The 24,695-nt window shown below is 36.8% G+C and overlaps 1 protein-coding gene across 12 annotated transcripts in view; it reads left to right on the plus strand.

The window, feature by feature from the left end:
• The window catches only part of ITSN2 (intersectin 2), a 154,970-nt gene that overhangs the window by 105,112 nt on the left and 25,163 nt on the right, over window positions 1-24,695 (plus strand). For 9 of the 12 annotated variants that reach the window (XM_003827025.6, XM_008952389.5, XM_003827024.7 and 6 more), the window contains 5 exons: window positions 496-662; window positions 3,872-3,917; window positions 4,004-4,125; window positions 5,870-5,966; window positions 6,443-6,634. In XM_003827025.6, the coding sequence (XP_003827073.3) occupies window positions 496-662; window positions 3,872-3,917; window positions 4,004-4,125; window positions 5,870-5,966; window positions 6,443-6,634 (624 nt within the window). Of the gene's footprint in view, window positions 1-495; window positions 663-3,871; window positions 3,918-4,003; window positions 4,126-5,869; window positions 5,967-6,442; window positions 6,635-10,563; window positions 13,829-24,695 lie in introns of those variants that run through there. The other 3 variants (XM_057301331.2, XM_057301332.2, XM_024927766.4) reach the window with 1 other exon arrangement.

A 24,695-nucleotide genomic window follows, 5' to 3' on the forward strand; every position in this document is an offset into this window, starting at 1 on the left:
AACTTGGCTTCTAGTGCTGCTGTCTTCTGGGTATTGAGTGTTTCCATAACTGTGTACTTAAAAGAATTAAAGAGAAAATAATATAGCAGATTAAACTATTTCTGGTATAAAAAAGTTAAAAAATATATTTTCCTATCTTGACTCCATTATCTAAATAACTGAGTGACTTAATATCACTAAGCCTCAGTGTATTTATCTATAGAGATACTATTATCTGTTTGTAGTTTTGGGTAATTCTTTGTGATAAAAAAATAAACAATTGGGAATAAAAGAAACTCTAAAGTTTTATGTTAAGTCAAATAACTTTTTCTAAGGAATTATTAAATAATTGCTTCGTTCCTTTTTCTACCTTTAGATCTTTTTATGTTAGGTTTCCTGAAGGCACAAGATCTTTTACAGTAAACTTATACAATGTCTTGGAGAATAACCTAATTTCTTTTTCACTTCTGTAATCTTAAAACCAGAATCTACTTCTTTTTGCTTTGTTCCCTACAGAATATATTGCACTTTATCCATATTCAAGTGTGGAACCTGGAGATTTGACTTTCACAGAAGGTGAAGAAATATTGGTGACCCAGAAAGATGGAGAGTGGTGGACAGGAAGTATTGGAGATAGAAGTGGAATTTTTCCATCAAACTATGTCAAACCAAAGGATCAAGAGGTATTTTGGTATTAAAATCAACCCATTCTGGTTAATCAGGTTTATACTTAAATTATTTTGGTATTAAAAATAAAATCAACCCATTCTTGTTAATCAAGATTTATACTTAGAGATCATGTTTATGGTTTTGATCAGGTTGCTTTGGTTACAAAGAAACTGTTCACAGTAGCTCCGGTAAAATAGGGTTTATTATATGGCTCCAGTTAGATAAAGGGGGCAAGATTTCATGAAATTCTAAGAACAAGAGTTGTAGGGTAGGGTTGAGCTTCATGATAACTGCTAGGAAGTAGATCTGGATTCAGAGAAACACAAAAAGGACCACCTTGAAGTAGTTCGCCAATTTTCACTTTAAGACTGTAACATTAATGTGACTCAGCTTACATGAGCTCCTGCCTCATTTCATCCACCACCAGTATGGTATAGTGCAGAAGTTCTCTTTTTGGTTTCAGGAACTTTACAGTCTTAAAAATTATTGAGGAACCCCATAGGCTTTTTAAAAGTATGTTCAGTATAGCTAATGATATTTACCATATCAGAAATTTGAAAAGCGAAATTATATATTTATTCATTTTAAAATAACAATAATTAAATCCATTACATGGTAACATAAATAACGTGCTTTTATGAAAAACAGCCGTATTTATCATGAAAACAAAGTTTAGCAAGACACACACACGTATATATACATATACATACATATGTATGTGTGTGTGTGTGTGTGTGTGTGTATATACACACACACACACATATATGTATATATATTTTATTATTATTTTTTTTTTGAGATGGAGTCTAGCTCTGTTGCCCAAGCTGGATCTCGGCTCACTACAGCTCCGCCTCCCAGGTTCAAGCAATTCTCGTGCCTTAGTCCCTTGAATAGCTGGGATTACAGCCATCCGCTACCATGCCTGGCTAATTTTTGTATTTTTAGTGGAGGCAGGGTTTTACCATGTTGGTCAGGCTGGTCTTGAACTCCCAACCTCAAGTGATCTGCCTGCCTCAGCCTCCCAAAGTGCTGGGATTACAGGCATGAGCCACCACACCCAGCTAATTTTTGTATTTTCAGTAGAGATGGGGTTTCACCATATTGGCCAGGCTGGTCTTGAACTCCTGACCTCCAGTGATCCACCTGCCTTGGCCTCCCAAAGTGCTGGGATTACAGGCTGTTTTATATTTTTGCAAATCTCTTTAGTCTGACTTAATTAAGTCAGCTACTTTCTCATGTCTGTTTCTGTATTCAGTCTGTGACATTTTTTTTTTTGGTTGAAGTATAAAAAAATTCATCCTCACACATACATGAGAGAAAATGAAGAAGTATTTTAATAGCATTTGCAGATATCTACCAATGTTCTTTTTTATTCTACCACACTAAAACTTGACAAATGCTGAATCGTTATAGGTTAGTTGCAACATGGAATCTGAAGCCCTATCGGTGAACAGTTCTTACTGTTACATTAAAATTCACTAGTCTGTTTTGCATGTTGAGTGGATCTTTTACCCGTGCGTGATGTGATAACATTATTTGTTGTTTATTTGGAAAATATTGAATCACTGAGTTATGCAGATATTCCCTGTGTGGACACATTTCATTACACAGTATCTGAAAAATCGTATGTGTTAATACCACCACTCATCAGAAAAGTTTTTCAATACTAGGAAACTGTCAGACTCATAGTGGTAGGTACAAATTTTCTAAAATTTTAATTTTCCCTGGAAATCTTGAATTTTATCATTGGCAAAAAATCCTGCCAGCTGTTTTCCTTGAAGGGACAGGCTTACTTCATTTTTAAGAAAATGTTCGCTAAATCCCAAGTCTAAATAGTTTTTCTGTTGGTTCTTTGAAGTAAAAATGTTGTTCCATGAAAAACCTAGTTGAGTGGACAATTTAGTCACACAAATACTTTCCTTAAGACAACCGTCATACTTTAGTATGCAGCACAAATGTTTTAGGCACACTTCTGTTTAGTCACACAGAACTTTTAAAAGGTATGGACTTGAAGATTAAGATTTAATAAAATTTTTGCTGTTTCATTAAAGACATTGTTAAGTGAAACTGGCTTTGTTTTACTGTGAGTGCATGGCGGTGAAGAACACTACCATACTTCAGTGTCATTTGGTGCCACTGCCATGATTCACACTAAAGCACCAATGATTTTACCCACCACTGTAAATGTCAACACAGTGAAGAAGACAAATAATGTCTTAGTATTTTTATGAAGATAGTTTTTATACCACAGACCCCTGAAAGAGGCTCAAGGACTATTTCCAGGTTCTACAAACCACATGCTGAGAGCCATTGGTATAGTAGAATCAGACTGCCTGGGTTGACTCTTAGCTGTAACACCTAGAGCCTGGGTGACCTTGGACAAGTTACTGTACCTTTCTGTGCCTCAGTTTCCTTCTCTGTAAAATGGGGATAATCATAATTACTTAATAGTGTTATTGTGAAAATTAAATAGCAGAATATATGGAACCTCTTAGAGCAGTGTCTGTTATACAGTACTCAGAAAATGTTAGCTTTTAACTACCATCCACTCTGCTTAATACTTGTACTGCAGCTATGTTCACTAACAGAACAAAATTCTTTTTAATCCCATCCCTTTTGTTGTTCAAATTCCTATAAAGAGGAAATGTGGTTGGGCCAGTTTATCCTTTAAAGTGAAACAGAAGTAATAGTTGCTACACAGGATAGGGATTTTTTGTTCTTAGGTCAGATTCGGTCAGTTTGGGGGGAGCATGGTAAAATAAATAAAAATAAAAACATTGTCTCCTGTTCATCAAGATCCATAGATAAGTCAGGATCCCTTAGAGAAAGCAGGAGCAAAATAACATATACCTTGACATATCCAGGACACATATGTTGTGCATAGTGGGCATTGGTGCTAACGCCATTGATAAATGGAGTGCATTTGGCCTGGAGGGTCATGTTTAATATTTAGGTTTCAGAAAACGAGCTCTTCCTGTTGAGTCAGTGGTTGACGATGACAGCCACTCGTATATAATGTATTACATTAGCAGACCAGATCTCCTCATAAGTGTTGGATTTTTCACTTATTTGTTAATACTGCATGAGGCTCATTGTCATTTTCATCTTCATTTAAAGAGAAAAGAATCCTGGGAATTTGAAATCTCTAATTCCCATTAACCTTTATACTTTTACATCTGGATTGTTGGAAATAATAAAACAACACGGTATCTTTTCCTTGTAGAGTTTTGGGAGTGCTAGCAAGTCTGGAGCATCAAATAAAAAACCTGGTACGTATAGTAGTGATCTTAAAAAATTACTAACGTGTTTGCTCTGTCGCAATCTTGAATTCATAGTTTCTTCTTTGTCTTTTCAGAGATTGCTCAGGTAACTTCAGCATATGTTGCTTCTGGTTCTGAACAACTTAGCCTTGCACCAGGACAGTTAATATTAATTCTAAAGAAAAATACAAGTGGGTGGTGGCAAGGAGAGTTACAGGTAATATTCTTTAAATAGCATCTATAAATTTTATTATAAAAGTACTGCATGCTCCATAAAAAAGATAAAATTAATAAAAATTTTTAGATCACCCATAATCATTCCACTTAGAGGTAATCAATATCAGTATTTTACTGCATTATATTTCCTTTAGTCTCTTGTGTGTACATTTTTAGCACAGTTGAGTTGATGTTGTAAGTAACAATTTAAGGAATAATTTTCTCCAAAGACATAATTGTTTTCCAATAATGCATTCCTTTATAATTCACAGATCATGTTCTTAAAGAAACAGCATCATCTTTCCCTGGGATAGTCCCAGGCTTGCAGTATAGCCTCTAGGAGAAAGACATAATCTAGATGGTGTGCTGAGAAAATACTACTAATTGGGCTGTCTGCTAGTGGTCTTAGGTTTTTGAAACAGCAGTGCAATTAAAGACAATACAGACATAGATGAACCTTTTTTTTCCCCCTAAAACGTTAATAGATGGTTATTGCATATGTTTTGATACAGGAAAAGGGTTCTTCTCTCACTTCTATTATTTCCTTACTAGTTAAAACTAAAAAGCATTTTAGGGATTAAAAGATGACGAGATATAATAGCTATATTTTTATATGAGTGATATATAATTGTAATATGGAGGATAAACATAGCTTCATTCTTGCAAATCAGGAGTCTTAGGATTCCTAAAGAAAAATGGGGGTTCAAATTTAATACCTTCTTGAATAACCCCCTGAAATTCCACCTTCTGATTTACTTTGAAGATGGACCGAACTAAGTGGGAAACATGACTCTTTACAAATTTTACTTCTGACCTCCTGATTAATGATTAACAAAGCTCCAAGAAGTATTTGTAGTCGGCTGCACCATTTTAAGGGTTAGGAGAACTCTAGAAATGTCTTTTTAGAATATAAATATTTTTGTGAAATATGCCGAGAACTCTGAGCCTGAAAGACCTCCACATAGACTTCTTCAGATGCTGTTTTCAGCAGTAGTTTGAGATGCATGTTTTAGTGTGTCTTCCAGTTGTTTAATGTTTACTTGAAAGGCTAATGCTGAGTTCGAGGCCCCCAAGATCATGCTCATATTTGAAACCAATTCCAAGTTTGGGGGTCTTCAAGACTACTCTCAAGTTCTGTAAGTCACTAGAAGGACTTTACAGAACTCACTACAGCTATTACACTCATGTTGCAGTTTATTGCAATGAAAGGATACAGATTAAAGTCAGCCAAGGGAAGAGACACATGGGGCAGAGTGCAGTAGAGTTCCAAAAACAGAGCTTCCGGTTGTCCTCTCCTGGCGGAGTCATGAACAGTATTAACTCCTCCTGGCAATGATGTGTGACAATACACACAGAGTATTGCCAGTCAGCAAAGCCTTGGTGTGCAGAGTTTTGACTGGGGTTCCTCACATAGATACAGTTGATTGCCCGCTTTTCTGAACTCAGTCTCCATCCCCTACCAAGGTAGAGCTGATACTGCATGACCCAAAGCACCCACCATATATCACATTGTTAGATTTGGCATGACCCAGCACCCACAGGTAAACTAAGACACTCTGACCAGTCAGGATAGTCCAAGGATTTAGAGATTACTTTCCAGGAGCTGAGGGCAAAGACCAGACCTCTCTTTAGGCAAAATTAAATTATTTACTACACATTTATGGTTTTTCTAATTTTTAAGTTATGTCTCAATGATTGTTTTTAATCTCATCTTTCAATTGTGTATTTCTTTTGCTAATTTTTAGGCCAGAGGAAAAAAGCGACAGAAAGGATGGTTTCCTGCCAGTCATGTTAAACTTTTGGGTCCAAGTAGTGAAAGAGCCACACCTGCCTTTCATCCTGGTATGGAAGTGGGTTAATTTGTATTTCATTTTAGAGGAGTTTGTTAAAACTCAGCAACTTCTTAGATTAGCTCACTCTTTGGAAAACATTAAAAATGTGTTCTTTCCTTATGTCTGCTTAAAAGTGACATGCCACTGAGAATTTCCTTTCTGAAAAGTTCAGTGTAGGAACAGCCAGCTTATTCACTGATACTTGAACCACTTCGACTCTTTGAAATCTTTCAATGTGAAATTGTTACACCATCATACTTAAAGTGAAGTACTTCACTTGGATTGTTAACTGCAGTTGGGAAATTCTTGTTTTTGTAAGACCAGGAATAGGGGAAGGAGGGTGAGAAAGAGCAGTTCAAGGGAAATTTTAGCCTAATTTTAATATTTAATATTAAAATAATTTAAATCCTAGGGAGATTACAAATGATTGACCCTTGCAGGAATAATTAATTTGTTTAATGTGTTATTTTGTTATTCTTGTGATAGTATGTCAGGTGATTGCTATGTATGACTATGTAGCAAATAATGAAGATGAGCTCAGTTTCTCCAAGGGACAACTCATTAATGTTATGAACAAAGATGATCCTGATTGGTGGCAAGGAGAGATCAACGGGGTGACTGGTCTCTTTCCTTCAAACTACGTTAAGATGACGACAGACTCAGATCCAAGTCAACAGTGTGAGTAATATTAAATTATTTTTCTCTCACCTAGTGTGAAATTTTAATATACAGCACTGCATTTATTCCTTTTCTGGATTAGATCTTAAACTCAGCACTCACAGCAAATGTAGATTAGTGTTTAAAGTGAGAAGAAACAAAAGGAAACTTTTTACAAGGTCAGAAGTTATACAGCTTTATTTTAAATACTTGCTAGCTCCAGACTTTCGTATTAGACTTAATCTGAGAGTATATAATTTTTCCTATGAGTTCTTTGGTATGACTGCCATCTATACTGCAGCTTCTTTTTACTATCATCCTCTTTTTCAGTGTCCCATGTTCTTTTTTGGTTTAATAAAAAGTAACTAGTGGCTGGGCGCAATGGCCCACACCCATAATCCCAGCACTTTGGGAGGCCAAGGCACGCAAGATCCCTTAAGCCCAGGAATTGGAGACTAGCCTGGGCAACATGGCGAAACCCCATCTCGACAAAAAATAGCAAAATTAGCTGGGTGTGGTGGCATGTGCTTGTAGTTTCAGCTACTTGGGAGGCTGAGGTGGGAGATCTCTTGAACCCGGGAGGTTAAGACTGCAGTAAGTCATGATCACACACACTGCACTCCAGCCTGGGCAACAAGGTGAAACCCTGTCTCAAGAGAAAAAAAAAAAAAAAAAAAAGTAGCCAGCAATTACCCTATTCACCTATTCAAAATTACTCTTTTAGTGTACAGAAGCCATTACATTTCTAACCTTCTCATTTATTTCTCGCTGTTTACATATCATCCATGTTGGAAGAAAATTAAAAATTAAATATTTGACTGTTGCAAAATTCTTGTCAGGTGATTCTTTAGATAGTCACCTTTTTCCACAAGGGATGTATCAATCAAGGTCTATTTCATTATTTTCAGAACAAGGGTCCAGATCTCGAAGTGTGAAGTTTGGTACTATATAAAATTATCTCTCTGTATTTATCTAGCCGTTCTTTTGGTTGACAGTAAATATAGCATTAGTAATAAATTAGGGAATGAATAGTACTTGGAAATAACTTTTTACCTTTATGAAATGATTGTCACTTTTTCCCACTCTTTTGATTTTTAGTTTTATTTTGAAAATATCTCATGATATATCTCTTATGAAATTTAAAATACTTAGCCTTTCATTTAAATTCAGTTGCTGAGAATATGTAAAAGGTAACCCAAACAAAACTCAGATACACTTATGATTCAGTATAAGGATTATGAATTTATACCATATCTATAATTTTGTGCATTCTCACTTTAGAGCTTATAAAGATAGTTCTGACCCTGGGAGAAACCTTCCCTTTACATAAAGCAACTAAGTTTCCCAACTTGGAGATGGGAGGAATCCAGTTTTTTGTGATTTGAATATTCCCAAAAATATTGGAGGGTTTCAGAAGTGATAAAGAAAATTGTAACTTGGGTTGCCTAATAAATGATCATTTTTAAGCTCTGCTGATGGTTTGGCAGTTCACAATGATTAATTAGAAACCAGTTTATCTAACTAGCTGTGGCATCTTTCTTGGTGTTGAGAATGGAAAAGACTTTTCAGACCTACTGGGTTTGGAAGATCTTTGGCTAGTGATCCCTGAAGGCATGCCGGTGTGTCAGTACATTTGGCTTCTATAGCATCTATGATCTAAAGTGATGGTTTTCCGAATATGTTGTTGTGGTTTGAAACACTTTTTCCAATTAAGCCTCATAGAATAGGGAATATAAAGAACAGATAAAAGCTGTTTGAAAGGAAGGACAGGACCATGGCCCCAGGTCTTATACCTTTCCCCCGCCTATTTTATGAAGGTCCTTTCAGTTTCCCCTCTGCAGATAATTTAAAAATTACTCTTAGAGAAATCTACCTCAAGGCAATAACAGTCTCCTAGAAAAGTAACTTTCCCAGAGATTTAATTGAGTGACAATTTTTTATTCCAAAAAGAAGCAGCATAGTTTCTGGTTGTCAGTAAATGTTTAATACACTAATGATACAGAAAATAGATTGATATCATCTGTTAGTTATTATTCAAGGACACATTTGTCATGCAAATTACTTTTGCCCAGAAAATGCTTCGTCTGCTATTTTAGTATAGGTGGAACTGGCAGAGCCTTAGTCTGCCTGTAGTTGAGAGAGATACCCAATCTAAACAGCACTATCCAGTAGAATTTTATGCAATACAGAAAACAGTCTATATCTCCACTCTCCAATACAGCGGCCACTAGTCACTTTTGATTATTTGGAGTGTGGCTAATACGACTGAGAAACTCAATTTTTAATTTAATTTAACTTTAATTTTAAGCTAAATAGCCACTTGTGGCCTGTGGCTCCTGTATTAGACAGCATGCCTCTAGAAGACAACCAATTGTAATGCAAGCCCTCCCTGAAATAAAACATGGAAATAGCAGGGCTGGGCACAGTGGCGCACACCTATAATCCCAACACTTTGGGAGGCCGAGGCAGGAAGACTGATCGTCAATATAGGGAGACCTCATCTCTACAGAAAAAATTTTAAAATTTGCTGAGTGTGGTGGCATATCCCTATAGTCCCAGCAGCCTGGGAGGCTGAGGTGGGAGGCTGCAGTGAGCCATGGTCATGCCACTGTACTCCAGCCTGGGTAACAGAGTGAGACCCTGTCTCAAAACAAACAAGGAAATATTGAAAGATTAAAATAAGAAGAAAAAGAATAATCGTCTTTCGGTCATTATTGACCTACGCAATGATTTTATAGCTCCTATGTGCTTCAGGTTTTACTCTTTTAGGGGGTTTTGGATTTTAAGTTAACATTCTTCCCACTGTTCATTTAAGAAATTCATCATTTGGTATTACTTGAGTGTCTACTCTGTACTGACTAGGAGTACTGGGAATACAAACAAGACAAGACAATCCATTCTCTGAAGTAGCTTTAGAGGTTAGTGGGGAACAACATTCAGATAAATATAACAATTGCTGCAATGAATGTTTATACAAATATGTTTTGGAAAAAGACCCCCTAAATCTTTGGGGAGAAAGAAGGCATGTTGTGAAAGATACAACAGAAGATATTTGAGCTGGTACATGAAGGATAAGTACTAATCGTTTGCTGGAAGGGCAAATGTTGGGGATGCAAGGAGGAACTCATCATTTTCTTGGTCATTTTACATACTGACAGCTGGGAAAACAAAATGTTCAAGAGGTTATTTTATAAAATAAGAGTAGTTTCGAATTTCTCTTTGTTATAAAGTTATTACCAGTAACTTACCTATTACCTTGTTTCTGGTGGGTATATGTGGGGTTTTTTTAGTTTAATCAGATCTAAAAACTGAATACTTTGATTGTTTTGCCTAAATGAATGGCTAAAGGCTTGTCATCTATCCTGGAATAAAAGGGCTCTCAATTCTGTAATTCTAAGGATAATTTCTAAAGAGATTCCTCTGAGATGATTTATTGTTTCTATAAAACAACTGTTTAAATTATCTAGGAAAGTGAGGCGTACCGATTTTGTTTACTTGAAGTAACTATTTATCAGAAATTGAAGAATCATAATTGCTTTTTCAAAGAAGATGAAGATTAATGTTAATTGTGTTGGTAGCTATGAACTCACATTGTTTATATAAACCTATAATTTTAATAGGATATGGTTCAGAAAATGCTTAATCCTTAAAGTCAGGAATAGATACGAGATCCTTGTTGTACCTACCCAGCTTTTTATAGATGAATCACCTGTTTGTAGTTCTTGTAATAGTCAATGAAAGCTAGTTAAATTATAGATTACCATTTGTGTTTCTTTGGCCCTTATAAGTATTATTTTTCATTTTGTTACATAATTAGAACTTTTTTTAAGATAGAGAATTTTAACAGTTCAAATTTGTTTAGTTGATGTTGCATGTTGTTACTAGTCAAATTTTATCTCACCCACCTAATTTGCATTATGTTCATTTTATTCCTCATTTTCTTTTTTTAGGACCCAATGTTGTCTTCCAGTTGTGAAAGCACCCCAGAGACCCACTATCCAAGTTTCACTCTAGCGTGGAGGCAGGGCAGGCAGCCCTGATCAAATATCTCCTACACAATTCGTTTACTTCGTTTGAATGTTAGAGCCACTTGTGATTATTTTTTTGTGTTTCTAACTTACAGTTTAAATTTATTTGTAAAAAGTTAAAGGATAGTGGGTCTTTGTGTGGCTTTCCCTGCTGTTCACTCTGGCATCTTTAGCATTTTTCTTCTTTTTTAATTTGATAATTGTAGGTCATTAGCATGCATATTGAGTTTGCCCTTATGTGGTGGGAGTTCAAACACACAAAGACCCACTATTTGCACAAACTATTCTTACTGGTTTGGAATAGGCTGCCATGCTTTTTTAATGTTATTGCAACATGTGTATTCATTTACAGAATTCAGATAAAATTTGCTTATGTTCTGCTATTATGTTTGATCTAATCCTAATCACAGTGAGCTCTTAATTAGCTCAATATGTGGTTTGCCCTCAAGTGTGCACTGTTTATTACTTTGTAATATGCCACTACGAGTACTGACATTTAGATTTGTTTAAAGGCCAATAACTGGAAACAGCCATGCCCTGTTTTCTGTGTATTTGGGATGGGAATAACAACATTTTGGGGGAGCTTTTTAAATCTCACAGAAGAGGAAAGTGGCCTGCTCTCGCAGGTATGTGCAGTGTTTCATTTGTTCCAGTCCCAAGAATGAGCACTGTCCTATGGTAGTTCGCTTAGGATCTTTATGTGCTCTGGGCTAATGAAGGTACTGCATCATGTGCTGCAGCGTGTGTATTCTTTTTCGATGACCTATAAAGGGATTATTTTTGAGGAATGAAAGGCTCCCATCATTGACTGTGAGATGGGAAAAACCTTTCCTAGCTTAGAGCATTTATATCTTAATCCATTTTAAAGTCAGAGTTCATTGTTACCTGTTTTAATCAGGTGACTACATGTCCCAGTATACAAAGGGGCACTGGTTGACATTCTTCTTAATGTATTTAGTAAATATCATAAGAAATCCTTTAAGAGTTTAAATGTCCCCAAAACAGACATGCGGGCTCTAGTCAAGAATGAATTAGAGTGAAGGAAAGCTGTGTAATACCTGGCATTCCTCTGTGTTCATGGAGCTTCTTTGAGGCTCTAAGATTGATTTTACCGTCAGACTTCTCTAATACCTGTTCTTCAACCATATTGGCTACTTTGACATAAGAATTTACTTCTTTTCCTGGAATGGAAAACACTTTAAAAAATAATAACAAACATTATTATAATATATGTGAGAGTACTTAGTTGATACAAAAAGGAGTTTTAGTAGACAGTATTATACTATATTTGAAAATCAAGGAGAATTTTATGCAACTTAAAATGTTTACAAACTGCAGTGCAATCTACTGTTTGTGAATGTCAAAGTATCAGGAAAAGTGTATATACAATCACAGAGTCATATTTCCTCACAAAGTTATTTACAAAGAGTGAAATATGTTTTTGTACCTCTCAGTTTCAGTTAGAGGCATATTTTGTGCAATATTTATGTTAATGTGCCTATACATTATGAATGAATTATTTCAGTCATACATTGCCTAAATCATAACTTTATGATGCTTGGGAAAGAATCAACAGTTAAAACTTCATAAAGTTCTAATGTCTGTGTTCCAAAATACATCACATCATTAGGATGTAGGGAGATAAGTATGTGTGCTCCCTAGGGTGGCAATTTCTAGTTACTAGACCACCTCTATTTTTAGCATTTGGCATCCTCATGATACTTTTATAAATATGACATTAATAGGAAAGCAATAATTTCATTTTACAGATAGAATAACAGATTTGCCTGCATTTACTGAAAGAGTGCAAAGACTGGGTCCTTGTGAATTCAACTGACTCTCCCAAATTGTATTAATTACCTGTTCTTGCCTTTTATTTTCTGAACTTGCTGCTTTTGCATTCTTTTGAGTTCAAAGACAGTTACTTTAATAAATCCATTTTTAAACCCTCGGGGTAGAAATCATACCACTGTTAATTAGCCACATTATTTGGTCTAAGGTTTTTTCTTCATAATTCTGAAACTGAGTTTATCTAATACATTGATGAATTATTTCAAACGTATTTTTATAGTTCAAATCACTTCACTTTTACACTGATAAATATAAATTACTAGGAATGACCTTCAGACAGCGTTTAGCATCTGTAACCAACCTGAAAATAATATGTTCATCAGGTACCTATGGATTAAATCATATACTGGCGTATTTAAGCTGAATGTCAGTCTGGAAAATAAATTTACTATATTAACTGAAATACCACTCTTTGTGTAGGTATTTTGTCATATATTTAAGAAAAAGATAAAAAGAATGGAAATCATATGACATAATAACTTAAGTCTTTCTTAAAAGTGCATGCTGTCTTTTGCAATACCTCATTCAGCCAAGTATTTGTTCTCTTCCTCATTCAGTATAAGTCAGCTTTCAACTTGCTTAGAAGGCAACATTAGAAGGTTAGAATCATCAGAAACATAGAATTTTAAAATGTGAGTTCAACTGAATAAATTTGAATTTCTGTAGGAGGTAAAGAATCAAAATACCTGTTTAAAGATTGCAATATATGATAATCACTTTTAAATTATTTGATTAAACCTTTTAGGTTTTCCAGAAATGAAAAAAATCAGTTCTAAAACCAAAGCTGATTTTTAGAAAATTTGAGAATGTAAATCAGCCCTATCCATAATATAGTTTCTCTAAAACTTTATCTTAAAGAGTCATTTTAAAATAATATAACTATTAAAAATGTAACTGATATTTAAATGTTTTGAAATAAAACATTTTAAAATATAAATACTGTAGTTTAAAAGAAAGAAACTGGGGGAAGGAAAAGTAGAGAAAGAAATGCCAATTCCAGTCCAAAGCTTTATTTGCCAGGTTTTCTTAAAATGACTTTTACCAGTTTATGAATTCTTGTAAACAGAATCTATAATGGAAATACTGAAAGACTTTTGCCTAAAGTGGCATTATTGAATGCTGCTGTGATGCTACTGTAATGTAATAAATTATTAAATTGTTGCAAAGTGCTGTTTTTGCCTTAAAATTTTATTTTGTGTGTCTTGAAAATTATAGTATTAAAGGTATTGAGATTGTGCAAATGCTGGGCACGCTTGGCATGAGATAATCTGTTTTTATTTTTACAAAATTGTAATATAACTATGCAAGTGTGTTTATTAAAAGAACACAAACTATATTAGTTGTATTGTGTATTTCTTTTGAAACATTCTTTAAAACTTACTTTTAATTGTTTTTATTTAGTCATGATTAAATGTCTTTGGAATGTCTCTTTTTCCTTAATGTAGTCTCATGAGAACAGGCCAGCAAATTGTTTTATATCATAGGGGGCAAAATAAATGTATAAGTGGTCAAGATGAAGATAATTTGATTGGAGATAATCATATGTATCTCAAAAGTGAAATAAAGTTTGATTTTAATACATTGTTGCTCACAAAAGTAAGGAAAACATAATCTAGGGTAATAGACTATTGTGTTTTTATAAGTTTTACTGCAACTTTTTTCTAAAAAGATTGGATGGAACTTACAAATTAATACTCATTGCAAATGTAGAGTAAGACTTTTAGTACAAAATAAGAGTTTATGTAAAAGAAACAGCAGTGAATGCTTGGAGGTATCAAAGTTAAGCAGTGTTAAAGTTAATCATGTTGGTGGTCGTATAAGCCCTTGGGTGGAAAGAAAGATATGGATCTAAATCCAGTCCATCTGTCAACATCTAGCACAAACAACCTCTTTCCAAAAAGCCTTTCCTCATCTCCGGAAACTTATTCAACTAACATGTATTAAGTGTTTACATAAGGCTAAGCAGGTGCTGGGGATACAAAACTGAGTGTCAAGTGGCCATTGTCTTAGGTGGTACATAGTTCTTTGAGGGGATTAGGCCCATATGCAGATAATTATAAAATAGCATATTCAGCACAGTGATAGATATTTGCCAGGCACTTAAGGACTACAGAGAAGGAATACCAAATTCAGCCATAGATTGGTGAACGAGAGACTTGCTGGAGGAAGCAACTGCCAGGTCCATAAGATAAGTAGCAATAAGCCAGATTTGGTGGGTAGGATGGTGGAGTGTATGATAAAGACAAGAAATGGCATGGTGGGGAAGTGTAATTATAAGCATTTCAGTATCGTCAGAATGGAAATACAGAGCCAGGAACTATAAAAGTTGAGGCTTGAGAGGCAGGCCAAGGGCTAAGTCAGAAATTCTCTAGCTCAGCTGTATGTTGGAATCACTTGGGAAACTTGAAAAATCTATAGTTTCCTAATTTAAATGGATTGGAGTTCGGCCTGATCATGGGGATCTTTCAAAGCCTCCCATATGATTCTGATATGCACCCAAGGTGGAGCAAAAAAATGATGAAACGGAGCTCTGAGGGAAAATTGGCAGGAACTGGAGATAGATGGAATATGAGTGTCGGTGGAAAAGTCAGTTATTTCCAGATTTGTGTCTTGAGGGACAGGATGGGATAATGGTGCCACCAACTGCAGTGAAGAATTAGAGTTGGGGGAAGAAGAGGAGTTTGGAGCACCTATGGGATGTCCACATAGAATTGTCAAGCAGGTGGTCAGATAAGATAGACAACATCAGATGTACACCACCTGGTGGAATGACATACATATTGGTAGTTGTTGAACCAGTGAAAGTAGATGAGATTACTTGGGAAGAAGATCAGACCTCCTAGAAGATCAGCAGTTAAGGGTTGGATAGTGAAAGGAACTCATAAAGATGGGAAACAGAGAGGTTATATGAGAAAGAGATTATTGTGCTATTTTCATGATTTTTAAAAAATAATGAAATTCTGGCTCTGCAACCATCTCTCACACCAGTAAAAAGAAAAGAGGAAAAGTGCTCTTTTTTGAGGACTTCTTAGTTTAGATACTTTTCTAAGGTCCTTGAATGTATTACCTCTTCATTGTTTTCTTTTTTGAGATACAGAAATTAAAACAGATTAGATAATTTGTCCAAGGTTCCACTGCTAGTAAGCGGTAGAGGTGGTCCATGGTCTGGCTCCCAAGTCCATGCTGTTAGCCTCTACACTAGTGTGCTGATATTGCCACCATCCCCTAATAATGAACTTCGGCACTACAACCGTTACTCATACCAGTGAAACAAAAACAGGATGGTGGCTCATGCCTGTAATCCCAGCGCTTTTGAGAGGCCAAGGTGGGTGATTACCTGAGCCTAGGAGTTTGAGGCCAGCCTGAGCAACATGGTGAAACCTGTCTCTACAAAAAAAATAATAAAAGATAGATAGATAGATAGATAGATAGATAGATAGATAGATAGATAGCTGGGAGTGGTGCTGCTGCACGCCTGTAGTCCTAGCTACTCAGGAGGCTGAGGCAGGCAGTTCAATTGAGCCTGGGAGATCGAGGCTGCAGTGAGCTGAGATCACACCACTGCACTCCAGCCTGAGTGACAGAATGAGACCCTATGTCCAAAAAAAAAAAGAAAAAAAAACACAGGAAAAATCAGAGATTGCACAGGCTTTTCTCTATGTAAAAAGGACACACAGAGAAGAGTCAAGGAGTCAAAGACTGAACATAATAAAAAAGGACAAGACTCTATGACAATAGTATCCAGAAGGATAAAGCTGAATGTAATCACTTTTTTTGGTAACAGCTTCATTGAGATACAATTCACTTGCCATGCAATTGGTGGTTTTTAGTGTATTAACAAAGTTGTCCAACCATTTCCACAGTCACTTATAAGACATTTTTATCACCTCAAAATGAATCTCTGTACAATTTAGCTATCACCCCCATTTCCCTAAGCCCCCCTCCAGCCTCCAGCCCTGAGCAGGCACTAATCTTTTGTTTCCATGTTTGTCTATTCTGAACATTTCATATGTATGGAATCATAAAATGTGTAGCATTTTGTGATTGGCTTATTTCACTTAGCATAATGTTTTCAAGGTTCATCCATGTAGTAGCATGTAGCTGTACATCATTCCTTTTTATGGCCAAATTAACGTCCCATTGTGTGGATATGCCACGTTTTGTTTATCCATTCATTAGTTAGTGGACATTTGGGTTGTTTCAACCATTTGGCTATTGTGAATAATACTGCTGTGAACATTTGTCTACAAGTTTTTGTGTGAACATATGTCCATGTTTCTTTTGGATATATATCTAGGAGTAGAATTCCCAGGTCAAATGGCAAATCTATGTTTAATTTGTTGAGGACCTGCCTCACTGGCTGCACCATTTTCTATTTCCGCCAGCAGTGTACAGGGCTTTCTGTTACTCCACATCCTCACCGGCACTTGTTATTATCTGACTTTTATTATAGCCATCCAGTGGACATAAAGTGACATCTCACTGTGGTTTTGATTTGCATTTCCCTGATGACTAATGATATTGGGCATCTTTTCATGTGCTTGTTGGCCATTTGTATACCTCCTTTGGAGATATGTCTATTCAGATCCTTTGCCCGTTTTAAAATTATTTGTCTTCATAATCACTTTTTTAAAAGACTTTATTTTTTAGAGTAGTTTTAGGTTCACAGCAAAATTGAGAGGAAGGCACAGAGATATCCCATATGTCCCTTGCCCCGACACAGGCATAGCCTCCCCCATTAACAACAACTCCCACCAGAGCAGTACATTTGTTACAATTGATGCACCTACATCATGTCATTATCAAAGTCTGTAGTTTACATTAGGGTTCAGTCTTGGTGCTGTGCATTCTGTGGGGTTGTACAAATGGGTAATGACATACAGCTACCATCACAGTATCATACAGAGTATTTTCACTACCCTAAAAATCTTCTGTGCTCTACCTGTTCAGCTCTCCCTCCCTCCCATCCCCTGGCAACCACTGATCTTTTTACTGTCTCCATAGTTTTGCCCTTCCCAGAATATCATATGATTGGAATCAGACAGTCCATAGCCTTTTCAGATTGGCTTCTTTTACTTAGTAATAGGCATGTAAGTTTCCTCCATATCTTTTCATGGCTTGATCCTTTCGTTTTAGTGCTAAATAATATTCCGTTGTCTGGGTGTACCACAGTTATCCACTCACTGAAAGATATTGTGATTCCTTCCAAGTTTTGGCAATTCTGAATGAAGCTGTTACAAATATCTGTGTGCAGGCTTTTTTGTGGACATAAGTTTTCATTTCCTTTGAATCAATACCAAGGTGTGTGATTGCTGCTGGATCATATGGTTTAAGCGTATGTTTAGTTTGTAAATGGCAAACTGTCTTCCAAAGTGGCTGTACCATTTTGCATTCCCTCCAGCAATGAATGAAAGTTCCTGTTGTTCCACATCCTTGCCAGCATTTGGTGGTGTCAGTGTTACAGATTCTGGCCAATTCTAACAGGTGTGTAGTGGTATCTCATTTTTGTTTTAATTTGCATTTTCCCAACAACATATGATGCAAAGCATCTTTTTATATGCTTATTTGCCATCTGCATATCTTTTTCCATGAGGCATCTGTTAAGGTCTTTGGCCCATTTTTTTATTTGTTTTCTTATTGTTGAACTGTTAAAAGAGTCCTTTCCATATTTTGAAAAATAGTTCTTTATCAGATACGTCTTTTGCAAATTTTTTTTCAGTCTGTGCCTTGTCTTCTCATTCTCTTGACCACATCTTTTGCAGAATGAAAGTGTTTACATTTAATGAAGTCCAGCTTATCAACTCTTTCTTTCATGGATTGTGTCTTTGGTATCATATCTAAAGAGTCATCACTAAACCCAAGGTTATCTAGATTTTCGCTTACACTATTTTCTGGGAGCTTTATAGTTTTGTGTTTCAGATTTAGGTTTGTGATGCATTTTGAGTTGATTTTTGTGAAGAGTAGAGACCTGTGTCTATATTTCATTTTAAAGACAATTTCTTTTTTTTTTTCGCATTTGGATGGCCAGTTGTTCCAGCATCATTTGTTGTAAAGAGTATCTTTGCCCCATTGTATTGCCTTTGCTCCTTTGTCAAAGGTCAGTTGACTCTATTTATATGGGTCTATTTCTGGGCTCTATTCTGTTTCATTGATCTATTTGTGTATTCTTTTGCCAGTATCACACTGGCTTGATTACTGCAGCTTTCTAGTAAGTCTTGAGGTCAGGTAGTGTCAGTTCTTCAGTTTTATTCTTCTCCTTTAATTTTTTGTTGGCTATTCTGGGTCTTTTGCCTCTCCGTATAAACTTTTAGAATCAGTTTTAGAATCACTTTTTAAACTTTGCTTTAAAGAACAACAAATTATGAAGGACATTCTTAAGAGAGATGTTTTAATGCTTGTCAAAAGGCAAAAATCACTTACTCTTTCAAAGAGAACGATAAATGAGTGTAGTGGGAAGTATAGTGGGAGGATTGCTTTGATTCCTGTCTCAGCTAGCTCACCCCTCCGAGCCTTAGCCTGGTCTGTATAAGTGAGAATAATAATACCCACATTGCACATGAGGCTTAAGGGGTTTGTAAAGCACAAGTTTAATGTCTGACACATAATAGATACTAGAAATAACAGCTAACATTTAGTAAATATTTGCTGTGTACCAAGTCATGAACTAATCTTTGGGTTGTCTGAGTAAGTAGTAGAGTTGGAACTCAAGTCCAGATCTGACTTCAGAACTCATTCTCTTAGCCACCCCCACATGCTGCTTTCCATTAACTGGGAGCTGCTCTTACTCCCAACCACAAAAGCAGAACAGTCATCAGTTAATTGCAAGATGGAGGGTAAAGAAAATTAACTGCTTTAAATGAATCCAAGCTGGTCAAGTTACATTCCAAGGTACCGAAGAACCTGCCACTGGGATCCCTGTGTCACCGGTGGTCATCCATTAGCCACCTGAAGTCAGAGTCAGCCAGTGCTATAGAATTTGTGTGTCCTAAACTCAGCAATTCGGGGCAAAGTCTCCAATTATGTATGTAGTCATAAACAAGTGGAAAACATGAGTTATATGAACATACCATTGGGGGAGATTATTGGTGTAATAAGCTGTTCAGTAATACTAAGAAAAAATATATATGTGCATATGAAACCCGTATTGCCCAAGGACAGAACTGTAGTAATCAGTGTACTGATACAAAGTGCTACAGTGCATGGAACAGTCTATTTGGAACTGGCTATTAGATACAAGGTCCTAATTATGTGTGTGACAGAGTAGAAGGGTGTGTAAGGGAATAATTATATCACTTAGACATAAAAAAGAGTTAGAGTAAGGGCCTTGTTTGCTTTTTCATTGCTTGGGGCTAATTGGCATTCAGAATATTTATCCTAAACCTTTTTTGCCTTTAGAATTCAGTTCACCAAGCATAGAACCTGGTAGGTTTATATATGGAATCTCCAGTAATTGCAGTGTAAGCATCATCTTAAATGGCCTGCCATTGGAAAGTATAAGACTTGAATCAAGTTACCTAGATTTAGATATGTAGTAGCTCTAATTTATCTGGTAAGTCTCTTCACCACTAAGCTTCAGATTATCTATTTACTTATAGAGCAGGGGTCAGAGTTGTTATCAGTTATTCGGAGGATTGATCAGGGTTTGAAAATCATCATACACATATTGGTATAGTTATTTTTATTGTTAGAATTGAAAGTTCTAACATGATGAAACTACTATTTCATATCTCTTTATAATAGTCTATATCCTGCATCTCACATTAACTCCCTCAATTGAGTCATGGTACAAGTCTGGCAGGTTAGAAGGTAATGCAGATTTTAGCCTGAACTAACTGCTCTCTGGGGCCAGGTCTGCGCTTTTGTCTATCATTAGGAGGTCATTGCTGTCTTAGGCTTATGAACTTTTACAGTAGATTCAAAAGTAAAAATAAAACCAATAAAATTTGTCTTTATCTGGTTGCACTTGTCAATATAGTTGCTTTTGGAAATTCTAGAATATGACTATTTTCTGATAGGCAAATAGTTTGCTTTCTGATGGTCTGCAACATTAGAATATGATTTCAACTTCTTTCCTTTTTGTGCTTACATGAGCAACATAGCTCCTAATGGAGTAGAACTTGACAGGCCTCAAAAAGACATGAATTTAGAAATTTGTCCAGTAATTATTTAAATTTCCAAAAGTAAAAACAAATATCTTTGTCTTTGTGGTGGAAGCATGCTACCCGGTACTCAATAAATATTTGCCAAGTGGATGAAAAGCTATTCTTTTACAACATAAAATACCTTGTAACTTTCTAGTGTCCTGATAAAACTTCAATAAAAAGGCAGCCTTCAGAAAATGCAGTTTATTCATCTAGATTTACTGTTAAAAATCTCATCTTTTCACTGAGCTTAACTACAGTATAACTGGAAACCATTATGTGATACTCTGGCCGCATAAGTGGGCACACAGAGAATAGCATTGTTCACCGGCACTGCTCCCCTCCAAATGGGCAAGGACTTTTGTGGGACTTGTGACATAATCTGAACAAGCACTCTCTGTGTTCGTCATCACAGATTGTCTTTTGTCCTTTACCTCCTGGAATCTGCCCAGATCTTTCCCCTCTCCTTTCTTAGGCATCTCTTGTTTGCTTCTTATTCTTGCTTGCACTGTAACTTGGAATAGTGCTTCCCAACTATGGTGTGACATACCTATGATTCATAACTTGTCTCTCAGTCTCCACATCCTCCCACAGTGTGGGGGTGGGTCTTGTGGCCCAGCCCACTACTAATTATTCCTCTGGGAACATCAACCTGATAGTAGCCATGATCTCTCATCTTTCTTCTTTGCCCACTCTTCCTGTCTACCAAAAAGGACCTACCAGGAAGTTTTCATCAATTTCTCTGACTGCCTGTAGTCAACACTGCTGTACTGTCTCCTGAAGCTCGGAGTGTATCTTCACATCACATTCCATAAATGCTTATCAAAGCCCTCCTGTGTGTCAGACACTGGGGATGTGGCAAATTATAAAACAAAAATTTCTGCCATCTTGGAGCTGGTGTTTGAGTAGGCTAAAACAGAAAACGAACAAAATGAGTATGTGAAGTATGTAGCATCTTAGAAAAATAAAGCAGGGAAGAGGAATGGGAGTTCTGCAAGGGAGGTGGATCCAGAGGGATTTTATTTTGAATAAAATACTCAGATAAAACCTCTCTGAGATAGTGACGGCGGGCAGAGACTGGAGGGGTGTGAGGATATCTGGAGGGAGCCATGCGGATATCTGGAAGATCATTCTGGGCAGAGGGGGTAGCACCTGCAAAATCCCTGCAGCAGGAGCATCCTGTGGTGCCTGAGGAATAGTGCGGAGGCCTGTGCGGTGGGAAGAGGGAAGAGCAGGAGAGAAGGAGGAAGCGAGGGTCTGGGTGTGACCTAGGAAATGAGGGAGGTTGTTTAGGTTCTTGTGGGCTATTTATAAACTTTGGCTTTTGTTTGGAGTGAGAAGAACCCATTGGAGGGTTTTTATTATTTTTATTTTTATTTCTTTTTTTTGAGATGGAGTTTCACTCTTGTCGCCCAGGCTGGAGTGCAATGGCATGATCTCCGGTCACTGCAACCTCTGCCTCCTGGGTTCAAGCAATTCTCCAGCCTCAGCCTCCCAAGTAGCTGGGATTACAAGTGCCCACCACCGTGCCCAGCTAATTTTTATATTTTTAGTAGAGACGGGGTTCCATCATGTTGGCCAGGCTGGTCTCCAACTCTTGACCTCTGGTGATCCACCCACCTCGGCCTCCCAAAGTGCTGGGATTACAGGCGTGAGCCACCGCACCCAGCCAAGGGTTTTAATGAAAGGAGTGACATGATCTGGTGTGTTTTAACAGTACTGCTCTGCCTTGCCAGATTAAAGAGGGGGAAGGGATCAGAAGCCAGGAGATCCATTGGAAAGCTACTTCAGTAATCCAAGCACAAGATGATGATAACTTGGATCAGAATGGCCATGGGGGACGTGTGAGAAGTGGTCTGGATGTATTGTGAAGAGGGATCCCACAGGTGGATTGAATGTGAAGTGTGAGAAGTATCAGGTGGCGTGAGCAGCTGGAGAGATGATATTGCCATCCACTGAGGTGGAAAATTATAGAGGAGCAGGTTGGGAGATGATTAGGGGTTTGGCTTTTGATGTTACTTTGATGTGCCTTTTAGACATCTGAATGGGGATACTGAGTATACAGCAGAACATGTGAAGAAGTTCAGGGAAGATGTTCAGGCTGGAGTGTAAATTTGGGAGCCTATCAGTACATAAATAAGCCATGAGAATGAACTGGGTCACCAAGGCTCTGAGTATGTCAAGGAAAGTTCCAAGGACTGAATCTTAGGGCACTGCGACATTAGAAGTCTGGAGAGTTGAGGAGGAACGAGCAAAGGAGCCGTGGAAGGGCAGACCAGTGAGGTGGGAGGATATGAGGAGAGGAGAGGTGGTGACCTGGAAGACGAGTGAAAAAGGATCTCATGAGGATCGAGTCATCAGCAATCACAGATGTTAGCGATAGGTCAAGTAAAATAACGGAGGAGGCTACCTGGGGAGATTAGGAAGTTCTTTTTCTTTAAAGTGAAATATCTGAAAATAATGTTAAATGTATAATTTTCCAGCTACATTCAGTAAACATTTTTCTACAGTAATATTGATTCCTTGGTGTTTGTTGAAATTGGTTCTGTGGGTTCTTTGTGTTGTTGTTGAGACAGTGTCTTACTCTGTCACCCAGGCTAGAGTGCAGTGGCACAATCTTGGCTCACTACAACCTCTGCCTCCTGGGTTCAAGTGATTCTCGCACCTCTGCCTCCTGAGTAGTTGGGATTACAGGCGCCCGTCACCACACTCAGCTAATTTTTGCGTTTTTAATAGAGATGGGGTTTCGCCATGTTAGCCAGGCTGGTCTCGAACTCCTGACCTCAAGTGATCTGCCCACCTCGACCTCCCAAAGTGCTGGGATTACAGGCGTGAGTGAGCCAGCACGCCCAGCCTGGTTCTATGGAAAAAGAATGTATAGTCTCTTGTATGTGTGTTCATATGTTAACCTTGTTAATAGTGTTCAAATCTTTCATATTCTCATTAATTTTCATTGAGAGCACTATATTAAACTCTACTACGATTATAGATATGTCAGTTTTTTCTTTTTTTTGGAGGGAGGTGGGGTATGGGTCTTAGTTTTTTATTTTACACTTTGAGGCTTTCCTGTTAGTTGCAAATAAGATCACAATTATTCTTCTTCCTGGTGAATGTTTCTACCATCTCATACGGGTCCTTAAAGCCTAATTTGTGTGTTGTAATAAAACCTCCCCAGTTGCTTTTAGAATTTTTATTTGGATAGCTTTTTCTAGCCCACTACTTCCAACACTTCTATGACCTGATTTTTAATCCAGAGCCTCTCTTTTCACTGACAGATTTAAGCCATTTACATTGATTAAAACAATTTAATACTTTTATTTGTATCTATTTTATTATGTATTTTCTATTTACCAGGCATTTTCTTTGCCTCTTTTTGTTCTGCTGACACAGGGACTTCTGTTGCACTGATCAAGTTTCTTTGTTTCTTTTAATGCCCTCTACTGGTTGGGAAATTATGTATTCTATGTCTGTTCTTTGAGTGGTTACCTTTCCATTTTTAACATACCTGTTTGCCTTTGATCAATATCTCTTCCTTCTGCTGATCAATGCAAGGAGGATGATTTATCTCTAATGATTCTCTTATGTCTTTCATGTTATTACATTTTTGTGTTTTAACTTCACCTTGTATTTATACCTGCCAACTTAGTATAATTGTTGTTTTATACAGTCAATGATTATTTTGATTTCTTACACATTTACTAGTATTTTGGCTCACCATTTCTCATATCTCTTTTCTTTTTCCTTCTTATGTAATTTCCTTCTTCCTGAAATATGTCTTTTAATAGTTTTTCCAGTCATGTCTATTAGTGGTAAATGCGCTCAGACTTTGTCTGAAAATGTGTTTATTTCTCTCTCATCTGTGAATTAGATTTCTAGCTGGACAGTTATTTTTTTCTCTGTGTTGTGTGTTATGTGCAGCCAGTCTAATTGCTGTTCATGTGGTTATTCTGGTTTTTCTTTCTGACTGTTTAATCATGTTTTTTCTTCCCTCCTTGGTGTTCTGGTATGGATTTGTTTTTATTTTTTTCCTAATCAGAAGCCATTGTTCTGAATTTGAGGCAT

The sequence above is a fragment of the Pan paniscus genome, chromosome 12 (assembly GCF_029289425.2).
Source record: "Pan paniscus chromosome 12, NHGRI_mPanPan1-v2.0_pri, whole genome shotgun sequence".
Lineage (NCBI taxonomy): Eukaryota > Metazoa > Chordata > Mammalia > Primates > Hominidae > Pan > Pan paniscus.